The sequence below is a fragment of the Chinchilla lanigera genome, unplaced genomic scaffold (genome assembly GCF_000276665.1).
Source record: "Chinchilla lanigera isolate Chin_1 unplaced genomic scaffold, ChiLan1.0 scaffold00036, whole genome shotgun sequence".
NCBI lineage: Eukaryota > Metazoa > Chordata > Mammalia > Rodentia > Chinchillidae > Chinchilla > Chinchilla lanigera.
The window spans coordinates 6823993-6842302 of record NW_004955437.1 but is presented as its reverse complement, the minus strand read 5'-3'; the positions used below and the strand labels follow the sequence as shown (position 1 = coordinate 6842302).

The window sequence follows — 18310 nt, the reverse complement described above, 5'->3', positions numbered from 1 at the left end:
TAGTATCTTGAATCCTAAATGATTACTATTAACCCCTCACCAGTAATAGGAAAGTGAAGGTAACTGTAATTGGTAACTTAGGGTGAGACCTAGATGTAGTGTAAGAAAAATGAAGAGACACTGAAGATGAACCTATATTCAGTGGGCTCTCAGAGCTTCTTCGGAGAACGGGAGCTAGGCAGAACCCCAGCACCGGGCCTGGCCACCCCCACGCCACACTGGTGCAGGGCTGTGAACGTGAACTCAGCATCTCCCGTCCGCCTGCTGTTCTCTGTCTTCTCACTGTGCTGCTCCCGCTGCGTTCCTCTCGCGATGTGAGATGTGGGCTGGGAAGAGGCGGGAAAAGGATTGCCTTCTGGGCTGAGTCTGTCTTCTCTGTGCTTCCTGCCTTCCAGGGTTATTTTTGATGCTCCAAGATTCCCTACCAGCCAGTCCAGTCGTTACTTCCTGGGGGCCTGTCCCTGCTCGGGGTCGGAGGCCCAGGCTGCTTCTCTCTCGCCCGATGGCAACTTTGTGGAAAGAACACTGGGCCCCCCAGGCCCCTCCTTTGTCCTGGCTGTGGCTGGGGGCTGGATCCCCTCTGAGACTTTACAGCTCCCGGGCAGACTTGGACACCACCTCAACGTGCCTTAGTCCAGGGCCCCGGGCTCCTGCCACCGCCTCAGGACCCTGGGCAACCTCAGATCAACTCACACATGTGGACTCGGAAGGGCGGGCAGCTATGGTCGACGTGGGCAGGAAGCCAGACACGGATCGGGAAGCGGTGGCCTCTGCTGTGGTGCTTCTGGGGCCTGTGGCCTTCGAGCTTGTCCAGCACAACCAGCTAAAGAAGGGAGATGCCTTGGGGGTGGCCCAGCTGGCTGGGGTCCAGGCGGCCAAGCTGACCAGCCAGCTGATTCCTCTGTGCCACCACGTGGCCCTGAGCCACATCCAGGTGCAGCTGAGGCTGGACCCCTCGCGCCATGCTGTAGTGATCTGGGCATCCTGCCGGGCTCGGGGCCCCACTGGGGTGGAGATGGAGGCCCTGACCTCCGCAGCTGTGGCGGCCCTCACCCTGTATGATATGTGCAAGGCTGTCAGCAGGGACATCGAGATCGGGGAGATCAAGCTCGTCAGTAAGACTGGAGGCCAGCGTGGGGACTTCCACCGGGTGTAGGGCTCCCACCCACCTGCACACAATTTGGGCCAAGGAAAGGATGCCAAGTTCCTCCAACCTGTTACTAAAGCATGACCTTCACCAGTTGGAACCCAAAGTCAAGCCCGCTGGTCACTGGATGATCTATAATAACCTGTGGAGTTCACTTTATATGAAACAGACTCCAGCAGCCCTCACAGCCTTCCAGAACTCTTGAGTTAATGGAGTTCGCCAAGCGCACCACTAGATACCTGGAACACCCTGTCACGTTATTTAGGCATGCACTTCAGCCTAGCCTGTAATTCAGAGTTTTCACTTCCTCTTCTATGGGGGAAAGAATAAGGGCTCATTCCGCCAAGGAACCCTCTTGGAGAAAGGAAAAGCACATGCTTGCACCAAGAATGTTTCACAGCTTCTCAGCAGCAGCTTTGCTTCCCCAAGTTTGAGAAGCCACAGTCCCCACATCTCTGCCGTCCCTCCTTCAAGAGGTACCCGTCCCCTCCTTTTGCCTGAGTCTGGGCCCCAGCCAGCCTGTAGGCATTGGGCTCCTCTTAGCAGGACCCAGGTATGGCCTCAACCCTGAGGAATCCTGGCTGACCGCCACACCTGCTCCCGCTCCCTTTACCCTGGGACATATCAGGGAGCAGAGAGTGTTGGAGGTCACTCTCACTCTGTCAGTGCCCAAATAAAGCCACGATGCCAACTTTGGAGATGCAAGAATGAGGTCTGTATCTGTGGGGAGGGCACCACACTGTTACACCTTCACCTCCATCCTAAGCCTCTCCTGGGGGAGTAGGGGGAGACCCTGCCAGGGCCAAGGGCAGGTTCCCTACACTCCTGCCCCTCTGCAGAATTGCACCCTGGCATCGATTTGGCTGAGTTGGGGTTGAGGGTTGCTACAACTACCAAGAGCAAATTAGAGGTTCCTGGTTCTCCCACCCCCAAACCTGCACCTGGCCTCCTTGGGTCTCTCCTTCCTGTGCATGAGCATCTTTGGGTCTGTCCCTGGTGGTCCCCCAGCCTTATTTTCATCTGCCTGGGGCCAAGGTGTGCTGGCCAACCTACAGACGGCTTTCTGGAAGACAATTTTCAGTGTTACCAATACTCCCAATTCAGGCTGTCCCCGTCACACCAAACGGTCTGCAGAATTCCTAAAAATGTGACCGGAAGCCCTCACGGAGCTGGCTGCAGCCCACCACTGGTTGTGCCTACTCCCTGACCCACCCCAAGTCCCTTCTGGGAAAAAGCACGCGTTTCTAAGCAGTCTGGGTAGGGGTGGTATGGATTTAATAGTTTTTAGTATTACCATATATTCTTATAAAAAGGTGCAGGTAGAAAGAACACTGCGGATTTTGTACATGAGCCTCATTTGTCATCTGAGACAGCTGGTGAGAGCGGCCTTGGCCTGAAGGTGGGTGGAGATCCCTGGGAGAGGGCAGGGAACACGGTCGCAGCTCCCCAGTTGGTGGCAGTGGGACAGAGAACCTGAACCAGGCCTTTCCCCACCTGCCCGGAGAATTTTCTCCCAAACATATTTCTACAGGTAGATAGGGAGTAAGTGCATGCCGCTAAGAAGGGTTGCATTAGGTTGACAGCTGCGGAATCTTACCCAGAGGGGGCTGGAGCAGTGGGAGCCGGGGGAAAGGAAGACCAGGGAACGTACTAATAGCCTTATTTAACATCAAGGACCCGCTCAGCATCTTCATGGGCACCAGACCCTTTTTACTGAGTTGGGCTTAATGGTCCACGGCATTGTTGATCTGGCTACCATGGCATCAACTAGTACCAAGAGCCATTGGCCAGATGTGGAAAATAATAAATAGGAAAGAAAAAGCCTCTGGGGGCAAGAAGGCTGGGCTCTGGAAGAACATATGCAGCACCCTCTGTAAACAGTTACACCGACCTCCGCCTTTCTGAGGACCGCCTGCCTCGTAAACAGCTTCTCTGTTCCTTGTTCTTTCTGGCGCACAGCCGGTCTTCCGTGGTGGGTGGGAAGGCCAAGATTTGGACATGGGGTACAGATGGGCCTCACCAAACTCTCTGCAGCTGCTCTTCCTAGAAGCCTTCAGCGTGCCCTCTCCTGGGCCCTACGATGGCCAGGCTCGTACTTGCTCAGATCCCTCCCAGCGGAGCACACCCGCCCGCCCCCGCAAACCAACACACTTGCTGGGCTCACCAACCTCACTTCTTCCCCTGCGGCTCTGTGGCCACCACCGCCCCTCCCCCACCCCCGGCATCTGACTCGGAGCAAAGACAGCAGCAAAAGAGTGAGCCTAGCCCAGCAGTCTGTACTCTGGTAAAGACGCCAGGGCAGAGGAGCAGGGCAGAAAGACCAGGCTAGGCTGGGCTCAGGAGAGGAAGGGCCGGGGCGGTACAGAAAATAAGAGCCTTCAGGGAACGGACCTCACCCCCTCCATTTAAAAAATGAGCCTACATACGGCCACCCCGTCCATCCCTCGAGGACAGCTCAAGATGGACACAAAGGAGGGAGTGGACGGGAGGACCAGAAAGCCCCCTGAAAGTCAGGGAAGAACCAAACCAAGCGCCAGAGACCAGGTACCCCCAGCGAAGCCAGCCTTCCTCTGTCTGCATGGCCCGACACAGACAGGCCGCCCTTAGAAATGGTGACATTAAAGGCAGCGCAGGCCCTCAGGACTCAACTCCCCAGGGCCAGGCACATGCAGTTCCAAGTGGTCTCCTACAGAATGGACAGCCAAGGCGGCTTGTGCCCTGTGGTGTCAGGGAAAGGGAGTGGTCTAAGTGATAATACCGAGTGGTAGACCGGGTAGTTCATGCAGGAGGGGGGCGTTCAAGTGTCACCATCGGCCACAAGTGGTGTCGCTGTGTCACCCTGACAGTGGGCAGGCGCTGTGGGGCGTGATCACAAGGCCCCGTGCCTGAAGCATAAGATGTGCTGATGGAGGTCGGTCTAGGACCCCGCCCTTTGCAGGTTCGGCGGGTACCCAGGAGTGAGTCAGAACCCTGGAACCCGAGGGTGAGTTTCCGGACTATGGATTTGTGAGGAGAGGGAGAGACCAACGGACCCACAGTGTGGGGAGCTGCTCCTCGGTCCTCCGGCTTGGGGCCCTGCCTCAGCCTCGCACCATGGTGGCTTTTCTGGAACAGGCCAGAGCTGAGCTCGCCGCTCTAACACACGATGCCTTGCCTGTTCCCAGCCAAGGGGAAAGTTGGCCCCAGATCAGAGATGGGAGCCAGGATCCCTCAGCTGGCTCCCAAGGGAGCTACCCTCCTCCCCGCCGTTCCCCGTGGCACGGGAGAGCTGGCCAAGGTCCATGGACCTTGCGGGTCTAGATCTGAAACAATTCTGTCCTGAACGTGGGTGCCTGGGGTGGGGGACCGGCACCCCACAGCCTAAGGTTCCTGGCCAGGGCTGTCCACGCGAGCTCTAAGAATGACCCCTGAGGGCCAGGACCCAGAAAGACTCTTGTTTAGAGAAGAATAGAGGAGCCCCTGAAGGTAAGCGGGGGAGTCCGCGCCCCAGGACCCAGCCCTGGGCTCGACACCCAGCACCGAGTGAAATCTCACCACCTGCTCCGCTCCGCCCTCCCGGCCCCGCCCGTCTGTGGCATCCAGCGCGGCCAGTCCCCAGGTCAATAATTTAGCCGGTTTAGTGCCCGCTCGCGGGTGACCTCCGGGGCCTGGCTCCCTGAGCGCTTGCGGCTGCGCTTCAGCTTGGACAAGTCCTTGTCGAACACCTCCCCGGAGCGCAGGGCCGACACCAGGTCATCGAACTCGCCGCTCTCCTCCAGCTCCAGCGAGCCGCCGGCCAGGACCTTGCGCTGCCGCTGCCACCGCTCACGCTCGCGCTGCTCCTTCAGCTGGGGTGGCGGAGGCGGGGCTGAGCCCGGTGCGCACCATGCCCCTCCCAGGACGCCAGCCCGCCCACCCCACAGGCCGCCTACCGCAGCCCGGGGCTGACTGTCACAGGCTCCCCCGCCCCGCGGTGTGCCCCAGGCCCTGTGCTGCCCGCCCCCACCGCAGCCTACCCCATCGCCCTGCCCCCGCCCAGCCCAGCCACTCACCATGGCTTCCATGCGCGCCCGCCGCTCTTCCTCCTCCTTCCTCTTCCTCATGGCCTCCAGGTCCTGCCGGGCCTCCGAGAAGGCCTGCAGGAAGGTGTCGAAGATGCCGAAGAACCCCTCGGGCTGCATGTTGCTGTCCTGCTCCCCGAAGTGCATCAGGGCCTTGGCAAACTGCAGAAGGAAGGGACAGGTTGGCGATGTCACGGGCGGAGCCCAGTCCGAGTTGGGGTGGGGGCCCCCGGAGATAGAGATTGCTAAGGAAAGGCTTGAGTCCGGCTCGTAGGAAAGGCCTGGGATCAGGACGCGGGTGCCTGTTGGAAATGCTGAATCTCAGTGCCCTCGCCCTCCCCCCACGGTTTAAGAAGTCCCCTATGGATCCGTGTCCCGGTTAGTGGGAGCAGCAGCTAGAGGCAGATCCAAAGTTGGGCTAGAAGGAGAAATTTTGTATGTATGTATATACAGGATAGTTAACATGGTTGTTCTTCTGTCTTCTATTTCTATGCTGAAAGAAACTGTCAATGAGTCTTTGGTTGACCAGTGTTGCATGTCTATATCTGTTTTCATGAGAAGCCACTTTGAAGATATCAATATGTAATACACCCACCATTGTTAATTCCCTACCACTTTGTTTGTAACTCTGTATTGTCTGTATTGTGCTTGTGATATGTTGTAAAATGTTGTATGTCTGTTAATGTTTCCCTCCTTTTATCTTTAAAATTAAAAAAAAAAAAAAACAAAGTTGGGCTACAGCATCAGGACTGTCACCCAGCTGTATTGTTGCATCTTGAGCACAGGTCCCTTGACCTAACCCTCGCCCCATCTGTTGAATGGGACTGTGAGCTTTTAGCAGACCCATAAGGTAAGGGGTGGGACAGTCATCCAGACTCTTAAGCGGTGGCCCTGTGGTTGTGCCTGCTAGGCTGTCTGGGAGCCAGGGTGAAGGCGCTTCGGCTGGGTAAGGCTGAGGGGAGGGGCACTGGGAATGGTGTGGGACGCCCTTACCTTATCCCTGGCCTCACTGAGCTGGTCCTCCAGCTCTGAGAAGCTGAAGCTGGACACCGTGATGAAGTCACTCATGATGGGGACAAACTTGTCACTGGGCTCTCGCACCTGGTGTCGCTGATAGTCCAGCTCCTGGGGAGGGAGAGGTAAAGGCTGTTTCAGTGGATGCGGGGTGAGAGGCAGGTACCCGGGGGTCACTCCGTCTCCCCCGTGTCACTCATGCAGAAGAGGGAAACCCCGCATTCTGACAAGGACCATACGGGTCATCAGCCCATCTGCCTGCCTCTGTCTGTCCCCTGGCCACCAGGATGGCCATCTTTCATCCTTTAATGCCTCGTTACCAAAGTGTGGTCTGAGGCCAGCAGCATTGCCTAGGAAATCTCAAGAGATGCAGGCTCTCAGCCCTGCCCCAGACCAGTGGAGCAGAACCTGCACTTGAACAAGACCCACAGGTGATCAGAAAGACCCTGCTAATCCATATACTAAAGATCCCAGCTGGTTCAGATGCTGCCGGACCACGGACCACACTCTGGGTATTTCAAAGGACTACAGAGTCGGATATTTGGAAGTCACCCTCCATTCTCCATGGTGGCAAAAGAATGTACTTTCTTACACTTAAGCCTGGTCTCTGGGTTCCCTTTCCCTGCCGCCCACCTTCACAGTGAAGATGGGGACAGTCTCTAGTCCCTAGTTTTGAAGGATACAAGCATGAAGACCTCTGGGCCATTGGTAGTATTAGCTGAGAAGCCATCAGAGCGGGAATGGTGGGGACCAGAGACTGGTGCTGGAGTCCGAATTGTTTCCCCACCAGAGTTCCTATGTTGAAATCCTAACCCCTTCAGGTGAAGGTCTCCAGAGGTGATGTCTTTCCCAAGGTGACTGGGGCATGAGCACACCATGTGATTCTCACCCTTATAAAACAGACCAAGGAACTTCGCCCTTTCTACCACAGGAAGCCACAGGGTGAAGGCGCCATCTTTGAGGAGTAGGCCCTCACCAGACACTGAATCTTCTGGAACCTTGATGCTGGGCTTCCCAGGCTCCAGCATTGTCAGAAGTAAAACTGTTTCTTGCTTCTAAGCCATTCAGTTCATGGCATTTGTTACAGCAGCGTGAAGGGACAGAGAGCACTGGGTCTTCCCATAGCCCCAGGATAAGGTGGAGAGACACAGGGCCTTCTGGGGACAGTGGTCCACACTGACTCTACTGGACAGGGAAGCTGAGGACAGACATGGGGCAGACTCACGTTCATGTCACTATATGGGTGCCATATTGTTTGGTGATGCAGAAACAGTGTTAAATGGATGCCTCCCTTTAAACCACAAACACCCAGTCACCCTTTCCTGAGGGCGGTACCACTGTGCCAGTTGTTCAGGCAGCCCTGGGTCACAAAAATGTCTCAGGCAGCAGGAGACACCTCTCCAGAGTATCCCCCAATCCCTGGCAGATGTAACATCACACACTCACCACCTCGACGGCTCTCAGCCCCTTCTTGAGGTTGCTCACCTCCTTCTCCAGCTCGGCCAGGCTGTGTGGGGAGAGATGGGAAGAAAGGAAGGAAACCAGCTGTGGTGTGAGGAGCCAAAGCTGGCTCCGGGAGAGGGGCAGGGTGACACACAAGCTCAAGGGCCTGGTGTCGGTGGACAGACGTGTGGCCCTGGCAAATCACTTCTCTCCAAACTGTGGCACTTTCACACAATAACAGGAATGAAAGTTCTGTCCCGTAGATCCTGCCTGGTCAGACATGCCCTGCTGCGTAGCAGAAGGTTTCTAACACACGGGCGCTGACTTAGATCTAATTGTTGCTGGTGATGCTTCTCAGCTCCCAGCAGGGGGCTGTGGTTTGACTGCACCCCGCCAGAAGTTCATATTGGAGATTGAAGTCCCCAAATTCAGTGGGATTAGGGTTAGATAAAGTCATGAGAGTGCTGTACCAAGATGGCATTTGGGGCCTAAGGAGGAAGGAGAGAGCTGAGCTGGCATGCTTGCTCTGTCCTGTTGTGGTATGCACCACCATGCCTAGCTTCGACTCCTATAATTATACATTAGTCTCAGTGATTCTGTCACAGCAACAGACAACAGACTGAGACATAGAGCATCTTAAGTGCAGTGAGCATTGGATACCTGTTAGCCTTTACCACACTTCCGGCACTGCTGGACATGGCTTCTACTCATCCCTCTATGTTCAGCTCTGATTTCTACAGTAGCTGCTGTTGGTGTCCAACCCAGTAAAGTGCATGGTTTTGACTCTTCCAGCTGGGCGAGCATTCATATTGGAAATTTAAGTCCCCAAATTCATGATAATGGTCTGGGGGATAATGTCTGGGTCAGTGTCCTCTGCCTGTACCCATGACCAGAGAGTTATGGCACAGTTCCTGCAGTCAGTGACTAGTGTGGGAGTTTGTAGGACTACCTGGTGCCCTCACCCCTTGGGTGGCATGACCAGGGTGAGTGTTCTACACTGTCTCCCAGAGTTCCCTAGTGGGGTGAAGCCTGCAGCAGCAGTGGTCTTAATATCATTCCTGTTACTGGCCGCCTACCCCTTGACTAGTATTTTCTGGAATCATCTTGGAAACAAGGATTTAAGAGCACATTATGTTTGTTTAGTTCTCCCAAAAGGAGACCCCAAAGCACTGCCCATCCCTAGTAGGAAGCGGGGAGAAGGAAGCCATGGAAGGGGAAACCCTCACTTGACTTTGGCAGCTTCCGGGAGATGCTGTAGTTCTGAAGGCAGGTTCAGGATGTCAGGGAAATGTTTCTCCAGGATCATGATCAGGTAATGGAGCAGAGAGATGTTTCTGTGGATGAGTCAGGCCAGAGGTGAGACCAGGGAAACTGGCATGGGGGTCAGGAGGAAGCTAAGGGGGTGAGAGGGGAATAGATGAGGAGTCCAGGGGAGGGAAATGGAGGGTGAGAATGGGGGAGGGGTCGAGTCAAGGTGGGGGAGATGCTGAGGAAGCAGGGGGTCCGCACCTGTCAATGCTGGACTTGGTGTCAGCGATCTTGTTGAGGCTGGCCACCCGGAACCCATAGGCTCCCCCGCGCTGTCCCTTGTTCATGAAGTTGCCAATGGCCAGGACGACCTCCAGCATCTGCTTTAGACGCTTGCTTCTCGTCAGCTCCCTGGAGGCCAGCAGGATGGCTGGGAGAGGTGAACAGGTCAGAGCCGGCACAGACTGGGTCAGGACACGCCAAAGTTCAGAGAGGGACTAGCAAGTGCCTTTGAATCTCAGGGGGGCAGAAACCTTACAAACTTTCAGTGAGCCCTTCCTTTTGTTCCTACCTCCAGGGAAGCAGATAACACCACCAAAGACCAAGTCACTGACGACCCTTACTCAGTCTTTATATGCAAGATGAAACATTTTCAAATACATTCGCAGGAAGCTGGTACGCTAGTATAGTCTTGCTGTCAATATGTCCTTGAATGTAATGCTTTTAAACCTAGCACTTAAAACTTTTATTGTTGGAGGGCTGGGGATTCAGCTCAGCAGCACAGCGCCTGCCTGGCAAGCACAAGGTCATGAGTTCGATTCCCAGTACCGGGGGGGGAAAAAAAAAAAAGAAAACTTCTATTGTTTTGGGGAAAGACAACTCCACCAATAAAATTATGTTACTGGAGACTATTCACAGGTTTTCTTTGCTCAATAAAGTAACAGTGTGATTTAGAGTGGATAGTGTCTTAGATTTGACGATATAACTTGACACTCAAACATAATTAAAAATTGAAATATTTTAAAAATTAAAACCATAATTTAAAAATACAATTCTATTTTAAAACTTTCCCCAAATGTTAGGCATCTTAACCATTTCCCCCAATGCCCATTGCCAGAAATACAAACCAATAGTCCATTCTGATGTGTACACTCTGGCCCTTCCTTAGTTAATGTGCACAAGTGAGTTCAAATTCCTGCACTGAGATTTTGACTACTAGTCATGGAATATGTTTTTTTAAATATTAAAAAGTAATGACTAGCTAAAGCCAAACTGAAAATCCCTAATGAAGCTTATAATGATGTTATAGTTTAAATGTGAAATCCCCCCGCCGCCCGCAAAGACTCATGTTCTAAGGGTTGATTCCCAAGGATAAATCTACTCATGGGCTCATGGCTGAATGGGCTATTAAGAGGCCTATGAAAAAAGTAGGTTACTGGGTCTTTGAAGATTTTATCTCCCCAACTTCTCCTCTGGCTCTCCTCCTCCTCTCTGCTTCCTGGCTACCCTGTGGTAGGCAGGTTTCCTCCACCGTGCCCATCCACCATGATGTTTCTGCATTGGAGATGGCTGACCATGGACTCAGCACTCTGAAACCATAAGCCAAAATAAATACTTGCCCCTCTAAGGTGTTTTTCACAGGCATCTGAGTCATAGCAACAGAAAACTGACCAATACAAAAGATAAAAAGAAACCCACTCAACTTCAGTCTGAAGCAGTTAAAAAAAAAGTAACTGTACAAAAGAAGCTATAAATAAGTTTTGTCTGTTGCATCTAAGTTGAACACATGCATATGACCCAAAAGCAGCTGTTATGGTTTGTGTCTGCTTGTCCCCTTAAATCCCCATGCAGTCATGGGGCAGGCTTTTAGATTTTTGATTGATCCATAGTCCAATGCTAGGATTATGGGTGTGAGTGCTTCACCTGCCCCTGGGGTGGGTAGTTTGCATACAATTTAAGGGTGGGAAAGATCCTGCCCACCTGCTCCTCCCTTATTTGCTCTTGTTGCTTTGCTGTTTTTTGCCGCCATGAACTGTTGTCCTCTGCCATGTGCCACCCTGCCTTGGAGCCAGCCCAGTACGGATTGAAACCTCCACAGACTGTGAGAGCTAAATAAACCTTTCCTTCCTTCATTCTGGGTGTCAGGTATTTTGTCTCAGCAAGGACAGAAAAGTAACCAAGACAGCAACATTACTCTTAGTAATGGATAGTTGATGCTTTTAGTAAGGATAGTTGAGCTATTCTTAGATTTTTTTAAAAAATTATAAATAGAACAGGTAAATTATAATATACAGTGGAGTAAAATGAACCACTGAAAATGAATTCCCCCCTGGATTAACTCACATCCATAATACTAAGCAAAAGAAGCCAGCGTAAAATTATTCATATCACATTATTGCAGGTATATAAAGTTCAAAACAGACAAAAGCAACCTAGAAGTCAAGATAGCTCCTTTCCTTGTGGGATGGAGGGCGAAATGTTTGAGAGAAGGACAGGAAGAGAAGAGGGCTCTAGAGCTGGAAACATTCCACATCTGGACCTGAATGTCAGTCACAAGCGGGGTTCCACTTCATAATGATTCATCAAATCTTAGGATTGCTGTACTTTTATACATGCATATCATATTTCAACAAAGAGTTGATTTGGAAAAAAAATCACTTATAAAAGCTTCCAGCAAGCTATATATCTTGGGATGACTTTTCTAAGGCTGAATTACTATCTGAAAAATTTGCAAAGGAACCCTCCTAAAAATGCTAAAATGTTGGCAAAACAGAAAATGACAAGAATTCAGAGGAAACCAGTGTAAATGGGAAAACTTCCCATCTGCAACCAGGACATTTTAGATACATTCACTAGAATAATGTATCCATGAATGTATTCAAAAGAATATTACTTTTGCGACCATATTCATCTCGACTCTATTCAGTGAAAGCACTCATAATAAGAATCGGTAAATTTGGCCTAGGAAATGGTGAGCATATTCATAAGAAGAATACATTCAAGAATACAATCATGAGCATATCTACAGAAAAATTGGTAAATCTGTCATATGGGGAGCGCTGGCTTTTGGCAAACTGGCTTCCTCCCCATTCTGCTGGAGGAAGGGAGAGCAGTGTCACAGCTCAGGACTCTGGGGGCACAGGTTAAATTTATCGCCTCCAGGAGTATCTGCCCTGAGAAGGAGGAGGAGGAGGAGGAGGAGGAACAGGAATCTTAACTCCTGCCCAATCCCCTGCTTTTCAACTCAGTTGCCCACACTGATCCAGTTCTACACCAGCTGTGATCAAAATATATAGTGAGTGTTTAAATTGTTCAAAGTAATTTATTACTGTAAAAGACACTGCCATAAACTTCTCTCCAAATCTTCCCTCTCACTTTGAGCACTCATCTCATCACTCTTGGCCTCTTTCTGAAGCAGTTCTGGAAGCCCTCTTTGGTGGGTGTTTTCACAAGCTGTGATCAAAAATGCAGTGAATGCTGCTGACAAGTGCCACCCTGCAGAAAAGCAGGCTGGTCCAAACATGGCACTGTGTCTTCATCCACCTTATTCACCAGGTCTGGCACCAGCCGACTTCTGGCTCTTCCCCAAAACTAGAATAACTATGACAGGTAAATGTTTTGAATCAGTTCAGGACAGAGTGGCAGCTACAACAGCATAACTACAGACACTCACGAAAGAGGACTTCCAGAACTGCTTCAGAAAGTGGCAAGAATGATGGGACGAGTGTGTTTGAAGCAAGGGGGATTTTTTTTTTGAGGGGGATTCATGCCACTGTGTCTTTGACTGTGATACATTGTAAAAACTGAAAATATTCAAAATATATTTCAATCATACCTCAAACAACTTCAGGTGTCTCTTCCCTACCTCACTCTTGGGCCATTTGGGGACAGTGGCCCCGAAAGACTCTAGATAAACAAATCTTCTTGAGAGCTGTGGAACAGCAACCTTCCCCAGCAGTTATGTTCTCATCAACACATCTTGCTCTGCAGAGCTCGATATTAATAGGAGGCTTTACACAGCATCTACTCGCTAACTCTTAAGGAGAGTTTAGAAGGAGGCTGCAGGGAGCAAGAAGCAGCCTGGGATTAAGCCTTTCTAATCCTTAAGCTACTCAGCTTCCTCAGCTCCAAGTGGCAATTGTGCACATCTGTTCTGCTGACTCAACATACTCAGATAGTTGAGCACACGCGCCTTAGGCTGAACCCCTTAATCTGCGCTTCATGCCCCAAGGACAGTCTGCAGTGGAGGAAAGCAGAGATGAAGATAAGGATCCACATATCACCAGAACAAAGAGAAACTGCTAGACCTTAGGAATGACAGAAGCTCCTGATATTTTCTCCTGCCCCTCAGACTGATTATCTATGATCACAGCCTGCAGGTCCTTCGCTGCCTGAACCAGTGCACTTGTGTATGTGTGAGAGAGAGAGAGGGAGAGACAGAGACAGAGAGACAGACAGACAGACAGACAGACAGAGGAATAGAGTGAAGATTACCAAAAATGTCTGCAGGTTCCATCCTCCCCAAAGCAGCCCGCTGAACCCCAGGAATGGCCTCTCTCTCGGGACAGGCATCTCATGGAGTATTCATATGGCCTCTCTCTGGTATCCAGCAGGGGGCGCTATGCACTGCTTGGCCCCCCAGCCCTGAACCCTCAGAATCTGGACCTGGCTTATTCAGCCCTGCGGTCTCATCCTCACCCCAAATGAGCCTGCCAGCCTCATTCGCTTCTGCCTACCATCATGCCCTCCTGCGTTTTCCCACAACCCCCTGCCCCAGCCTCCACCACCATCCCACAGGCAGCCCCAGGGAGATGCATACTGGGCAACACCTGGATTCCTATCCTGGCTCTACCACCCACCAGTAACATGGTAACTACCACAGCCCACGTTGGAGACAGAGAAAGGAGGCCAGCAGAGGGTAATGACAGCACCCACCCCTGGGGTTCTTGTGGGGACCTAATGAGACCATTCACATACAGTGTTTCACACAGCGTTTGACACAGGGGCCTCAGAAATTACACATTTCTCCTCTGGAAACAGCCTGTGTTAGAGGAGCTCTCCCGGCCAGAAAATCCGCACCGCCAGAGATCACTTCGTACAGTTTATCCGTTTCTGAGTGGCTCACGCTGAAAGCGATATCCCAGGATAGCTTCTGTAATGCGCTTAGAACCTCTCAGCTAGGTACGGAGGGATGCGTTCATGCGTGACAGGCGTGGTTCTGCTACATGCACATCAATTCTGCCCCACACTGGGACAGACGCCAACAGACACCCCTCCCTGCAGGGTCCGAACGCTGAGGCATAGAGCATGTCACGCGGTTGGCACACATGCCCATAGAAACCAGGGCATTTTCCTATCAGGATCATAGTTTTCCATTCTGCACTTGACACTGGTATTTCTTTTGGGTTAAGAATAAGGAAGCCGTTTCCCTCTGCCCCCTCACGTTGGTTCTCAGACACCTTCCCACCCCAGGCCTCCTCCAGCCGTCAGCCCTACCTTCCACTTTGGGTTTGGCCTCTGCCAGCCGCTCCTGGAACTTCTTCTTGAAGAACAGGGCCTGCAGTCGCTGCTGGTAGTGGTCGATCCTGGGGGCAGGGCGAAGCGTCATCTCAAGCCTGCTCTTGAGCCTGCTCATCTCCCTCCCTGCCAGGGCTACCTGCGCAACCCCAGCTCCTCCCACCACACCCAAGACCCCAACCTGCTCATCTCATAGAGGAAGCGGTCGGCTCGGGCCATCCGCTCAATCTCATGCTTGTGTTCCTCGAGGAGGTCAATGTCACTCTTCTCAGGGATGAACTTGAGGAGCTGCAGAGAGAAGGGGTGGGTCAGACAAGAAGCCACTGGGTAGCATATCCAGGGGTGCAGGGTTTGAGAAGCCCACATACTGACTCTGTTCAGGATGAACAGAGGGACCCTCGCGTGGTGTGGACAGGATCTGCTAGGAGGGGATGTCGGGGCACCCAGTCCTTGACTCCCTGATTTCCCTCACCTTCTGAAACTGAGCTATAACTTACAGAAAGTACACTGTTCTGAAGTACACAGATCAATGACGTTTCTCTTTCGGCAAACTTTATTGAGATATAATCTCCATAAAACACACCCAGTTTAAATGCGTAGCTCGGTGAGTTTTGTCAAAACTCTCCACCCACTGAAACACCAGATTTAGATACAAAATATTCTCCTCTTCTTAGAAAGTTCTCTGGCTTCACTTCATAAAGCTGCCCCCACCCCCAGCATAGCCTCAACTGAATTCTACCGCCCTAGATCTGTCTGTTCTAGAACTTCCTATCGATGAATTCATCCCAGGTGCTTTGGTAAGAATGTGTCCCCTCTGAGTTCATGTGTTGGGAGCATAACCCCCAAGTTCAGCTGGTTATGGCATGTGGAGGTGGGGCCTTTGGGAGAGAATTAGGATTAAGTTAAAGTCATGAGCGTGAGGTCCCCATAATGGCATTAGTGGTTTTATAAGAGACCCAAGCTAGGCTGCTTTCTCTGAGTGACCAGGTGCCAAGCAACTCCTGGACTTTCTGGCCTCAAACTACCTCCCGTATTACCCTACCAGAAGATGGGCGGTGATATTGTATGTTGTCTTTTGCGTCTGGCTTCTCTCACACAATGTGATGTGAAATGTGTAAAGCAGCCCTCCCTGCTGAGTACTGGTAGTTTGTGTTTGTTATTGAGTAGTATTCTACCGTATGAACACACCACAGTCTATTTGCCCACTTACTGATGGACAGTTGGCTTGCTCACGCTCTGGGGGTTTTATAAAGTTGCTGTAAATACTTGTGCGTGTGTCTCTTAACCATGGTTTACGCTGGTTTCTCTGCAGTATGCATCAAAGTGTGAGGTTACTGGGTAATAGGGTGAGTGTCTGTTAAGCCTTAATGTGCCCTGCCAAACAGTTTTCCACAATGCCTGTGCCAGTGAGGATGCCAATCACTTCGCATCCTTGCCAGCATGTAGCACGGTCAGTTGGTTAAATTTTAATCTTCTGCTGCGTGTTTTCTCCCTGCGGCTCGCAACAATTTCTTTGATGGCTAAGAGGACTGAGATCTTTACAAATGCTCACTGGCCATGTAGCCATCCTCTTTCCTGAAGTGCCTGTTCAAGTCTTTTGCTCATTTTTAAGTTGCTTTGTCATTTTCTCATTGATTTGTAGAGTTCTTTTTCATGAAGATGAAATACTTGTTAAGTGTATGTGCGCACGTGTGTGTGTGTGTGTGTGTGTGTGTGTGTGTGTGTGTAGCAAACATCTTCTATGGTGTGGCTTGTCTTCTCACTGTAATAATACTGTTGTGCCTTTTGATAGACAGCAGTTCTTTTTTAATTGACAGTACTTCTGCTTGGCATTTTCTGGGTGTCTCTTAACAAATGAGGTACACGAGATTTGCAGAAGAAATGACTACTGTTGCCCTGACTTTGGCCTGTGACCTATGAAAGATTTTGCCTCAAACCTCCTTCCAGCCTTCTCAGAGTTCCCTGGCGGATTTTGCCAGCCTTTTCCCAGAAAGGCTTAAGCAGGGAACTTTCTAGAAACCAGCTCTCCAACTCCCCCGGCTTGATTCCTCCCGGAGCCAAGAGTCTGAGACTCTCTGGGGGCTATCGGGAAAGGGTTGCGGCTGCTCCCTTCCCACCCACCCGGTCCTCACCTGCTCCAGCATGTCCTTAGCGAGGTCCTCCTGTTCATCCATCTTCAAGATGGCCTGCCGGATCTCCTCGTTAGAAAGCTTCAACCTGAGGCAAAGCCCACCCCTGAGCAGCCTGCCCCCTGGGCTCAAGGAAGTCTCCAAACCTTCCTGTCCAGCCCTCATGGCCACGTGCTCTGCTCTCTCCCTAATGTGGACTAGGGAGCAGTTTAGTGGTACTCCTCCCTGCAAAACCTTCTCGGACGGGCCTAAGGGGATTCACTCCGCGTACTCAGTAACGAGCTCTTTAGTGTCAGAATCAGGACTTGAGCTCCTGGTGTGTTGTTTGAGGCTTCCTCAGAGAGGCTGGGGGCCCCTGGGGGGAAGAGGACATCTTCCGTGGAGACTGAAGGCACAGGGAAGGGGCTTCTGACCCTCTTTCTCCCCCTTGTGCCGTAATCATCTACAGCATCTGCACAGGAGGACGGGACTTCAGCAGGCCCCCGAGGGGACCATTTCCTGTCCCTCCCTTTCAGGAGAGAGAACGGCTGTCAGACCCTGACTGCGCCTCGCTCCCACAGAGCTGCTCTGAGTGGCCCTGCTGTCTGGGAAGGGGTGTGGCAGCCCCCAACAGCCCCCCACACCCCCACGGCCCTGCGTCCCCTCTGCCGGTGTGCGTGCCAGCACGCCCCCCACCATCAAATGGGAGAAACTAAGGACTTAGGGGAGTGCAGGCGGGGCAGATGTTCCAGAGGCGCTCGGGGCAGCACTAAGAATAGCACGGGAGGCGGTCGCCCTGACCCTGGCTCTGGGAGGCCCTGCACAGAGGCTGTGCTGTTAGCACAGATACTGCCCTGTTTGTTCTGCAGCCGCGGGAAATGCTTAGGGGCTGATATCATGGTGCTCCTTGGCCTAAACCGAGCTGGGTCCTCCATAGGCTTAGAGCAACTCAGCTGCCAGGCACTGACCGGGCCGCCCAGGGCCTCATGACTGGGGCAGGTTCCTGGGCAGAGTACAAGTCTGCGGCTCCAGGAGGGTTCCCAAGACAAGGCTCTAGAGGGAGGGGAGTTGGGTAGAGGCTGCCATCACCCTACTTTCCAGCCATCACCTCTCTCTCACCCCAAGCACTCAGCTCAGCCACCACTTGCCCTAGCCCTGGCTGGATCTCGGGGCTCTGCTCCCCGGAGCGTCCATTCTTTCCCATCAGGAGCTCCCCAGGGCAGCGTCCCAGGGTGGATACATACTTGGAGAGAAGGATAATGCAGTTCTGGGCCCTCCGGCCATCAATGACTGACAGCTCTTTGACCTTGCGGGAGGCCAGGTAGATGTCCTCGGTGGAGCCCAGCTCTTTCTGCAAACAAGGAACCAAGAGGAAGCACGTGGAGTGGGGGGCTCCCCAGTCCTCTGCCTGCCCACCCCCGGGGACCTCCCTCTTGCCAACCTAAGGATGCTTCTGATCAGAGGGTATGAGAGAAAGCGAGGGACAAAGGGCGAGAGTAGGGTGTTTGACAACCAACCCTCGCGGGCGGGCTCTGGGCTTTATCCTGGGCTGGAGAGGGAGAGCATATGCGTGCAGAGCCAGAGCCTGCGGTTAGAGATCAGACTGTCAGCCCTCTAGGGGAGCAGCTGGGGGGTGGAGAAGCTGTGACTGACCCTGTGACATCAGCAGGGCCACATGGCCTACCACAGTCACCACGGGATCAACTCCCACTGCCCCCACCCAAGGGCCTCCCAGGCTTAGGACGGGAAGTTGGTCCAAACCCTGTAAGGCCACAGCTCCTGACTTCTGGGGA

At 52.4% G+C, this 18310-nt stretch overlaps 2 protein-coding genes across 8 annotated transcripts in view; one reads left to right on the top strand and one right to left on the bottom strand.

Moving 5' to 3' along the window:
• The window catches only part of Mocs1 (molybdenum cofactor synthesis 1), a 30235-nt gene extending 28383 nt beyond the window's left edge, over window positions 1-1852 (top strand). For 3 of the 4 annotated variants that reach the window (XM_005389659.1, XM_013516992.1, XM_013516991.1), the window contains one exon: window positions 396-1852. In XM_005389659.1, coding sequence (XP_005389716.1) covers window positions 396-1156 — 761 coding nt within the window. In that variant the 3' untranslated portion in view covers window positions 1157-1852. The remainder of the gene's footprint in view (window positions 1-395) is intronic. The other variant, XM_005389662.1, reaches the window with a different exon arrangement.
• Window positions 1853-2399: 547 nt separating this feature from the next.
• Window positions 2400-18310, bottom strand: part of Daam2 (dishevelled associated activator of morphogenesis 2) — a 111201-nt gene continuing 95290 nt past the window's right edge. For all 4 annotated transcript variants that reach the window (XM_005389656.1, XM_005389657.1, XM_013516990.1 and 1 more), the window contains 10 exons: window positions 17762-17868; window positions 16542-16626; window positions 14591-14697; window positions 14389-14477; window positions 9154-9322; window positions 8871-8978; window positions 7648-7708; window positions 6181-6312; window positions 5179-5349; window positions 2400-4974 (listed from right to left, as the gene is read on the bottom strand). In XM_005389656.1, coding sequence (XP_005389713.1) covers window positions 4747-4974; window positions 5179-5349; window positions 6181-6312; window positions 7648-7708; window positions 8871-8978; window positions 9154-9322; window positions 14389-14477; window positions 14591-14697; window positions 16542-16626; window positions 17762-17868 — 1257 coding nt within the window. In that variant the 3' untranslated portion in view covers window positions 2400-4746. The remainder of the gene's footprint in view (window positions 4975-5178; window positions 5350-6180; window positions 6313-7647; window positions 7709-8870; window positions 8979-9153; window positions 9323-14388; window positions 14478-14590; window positions 14698-16541; window positions 16627-17761; window positions 17869-18310) is intronic.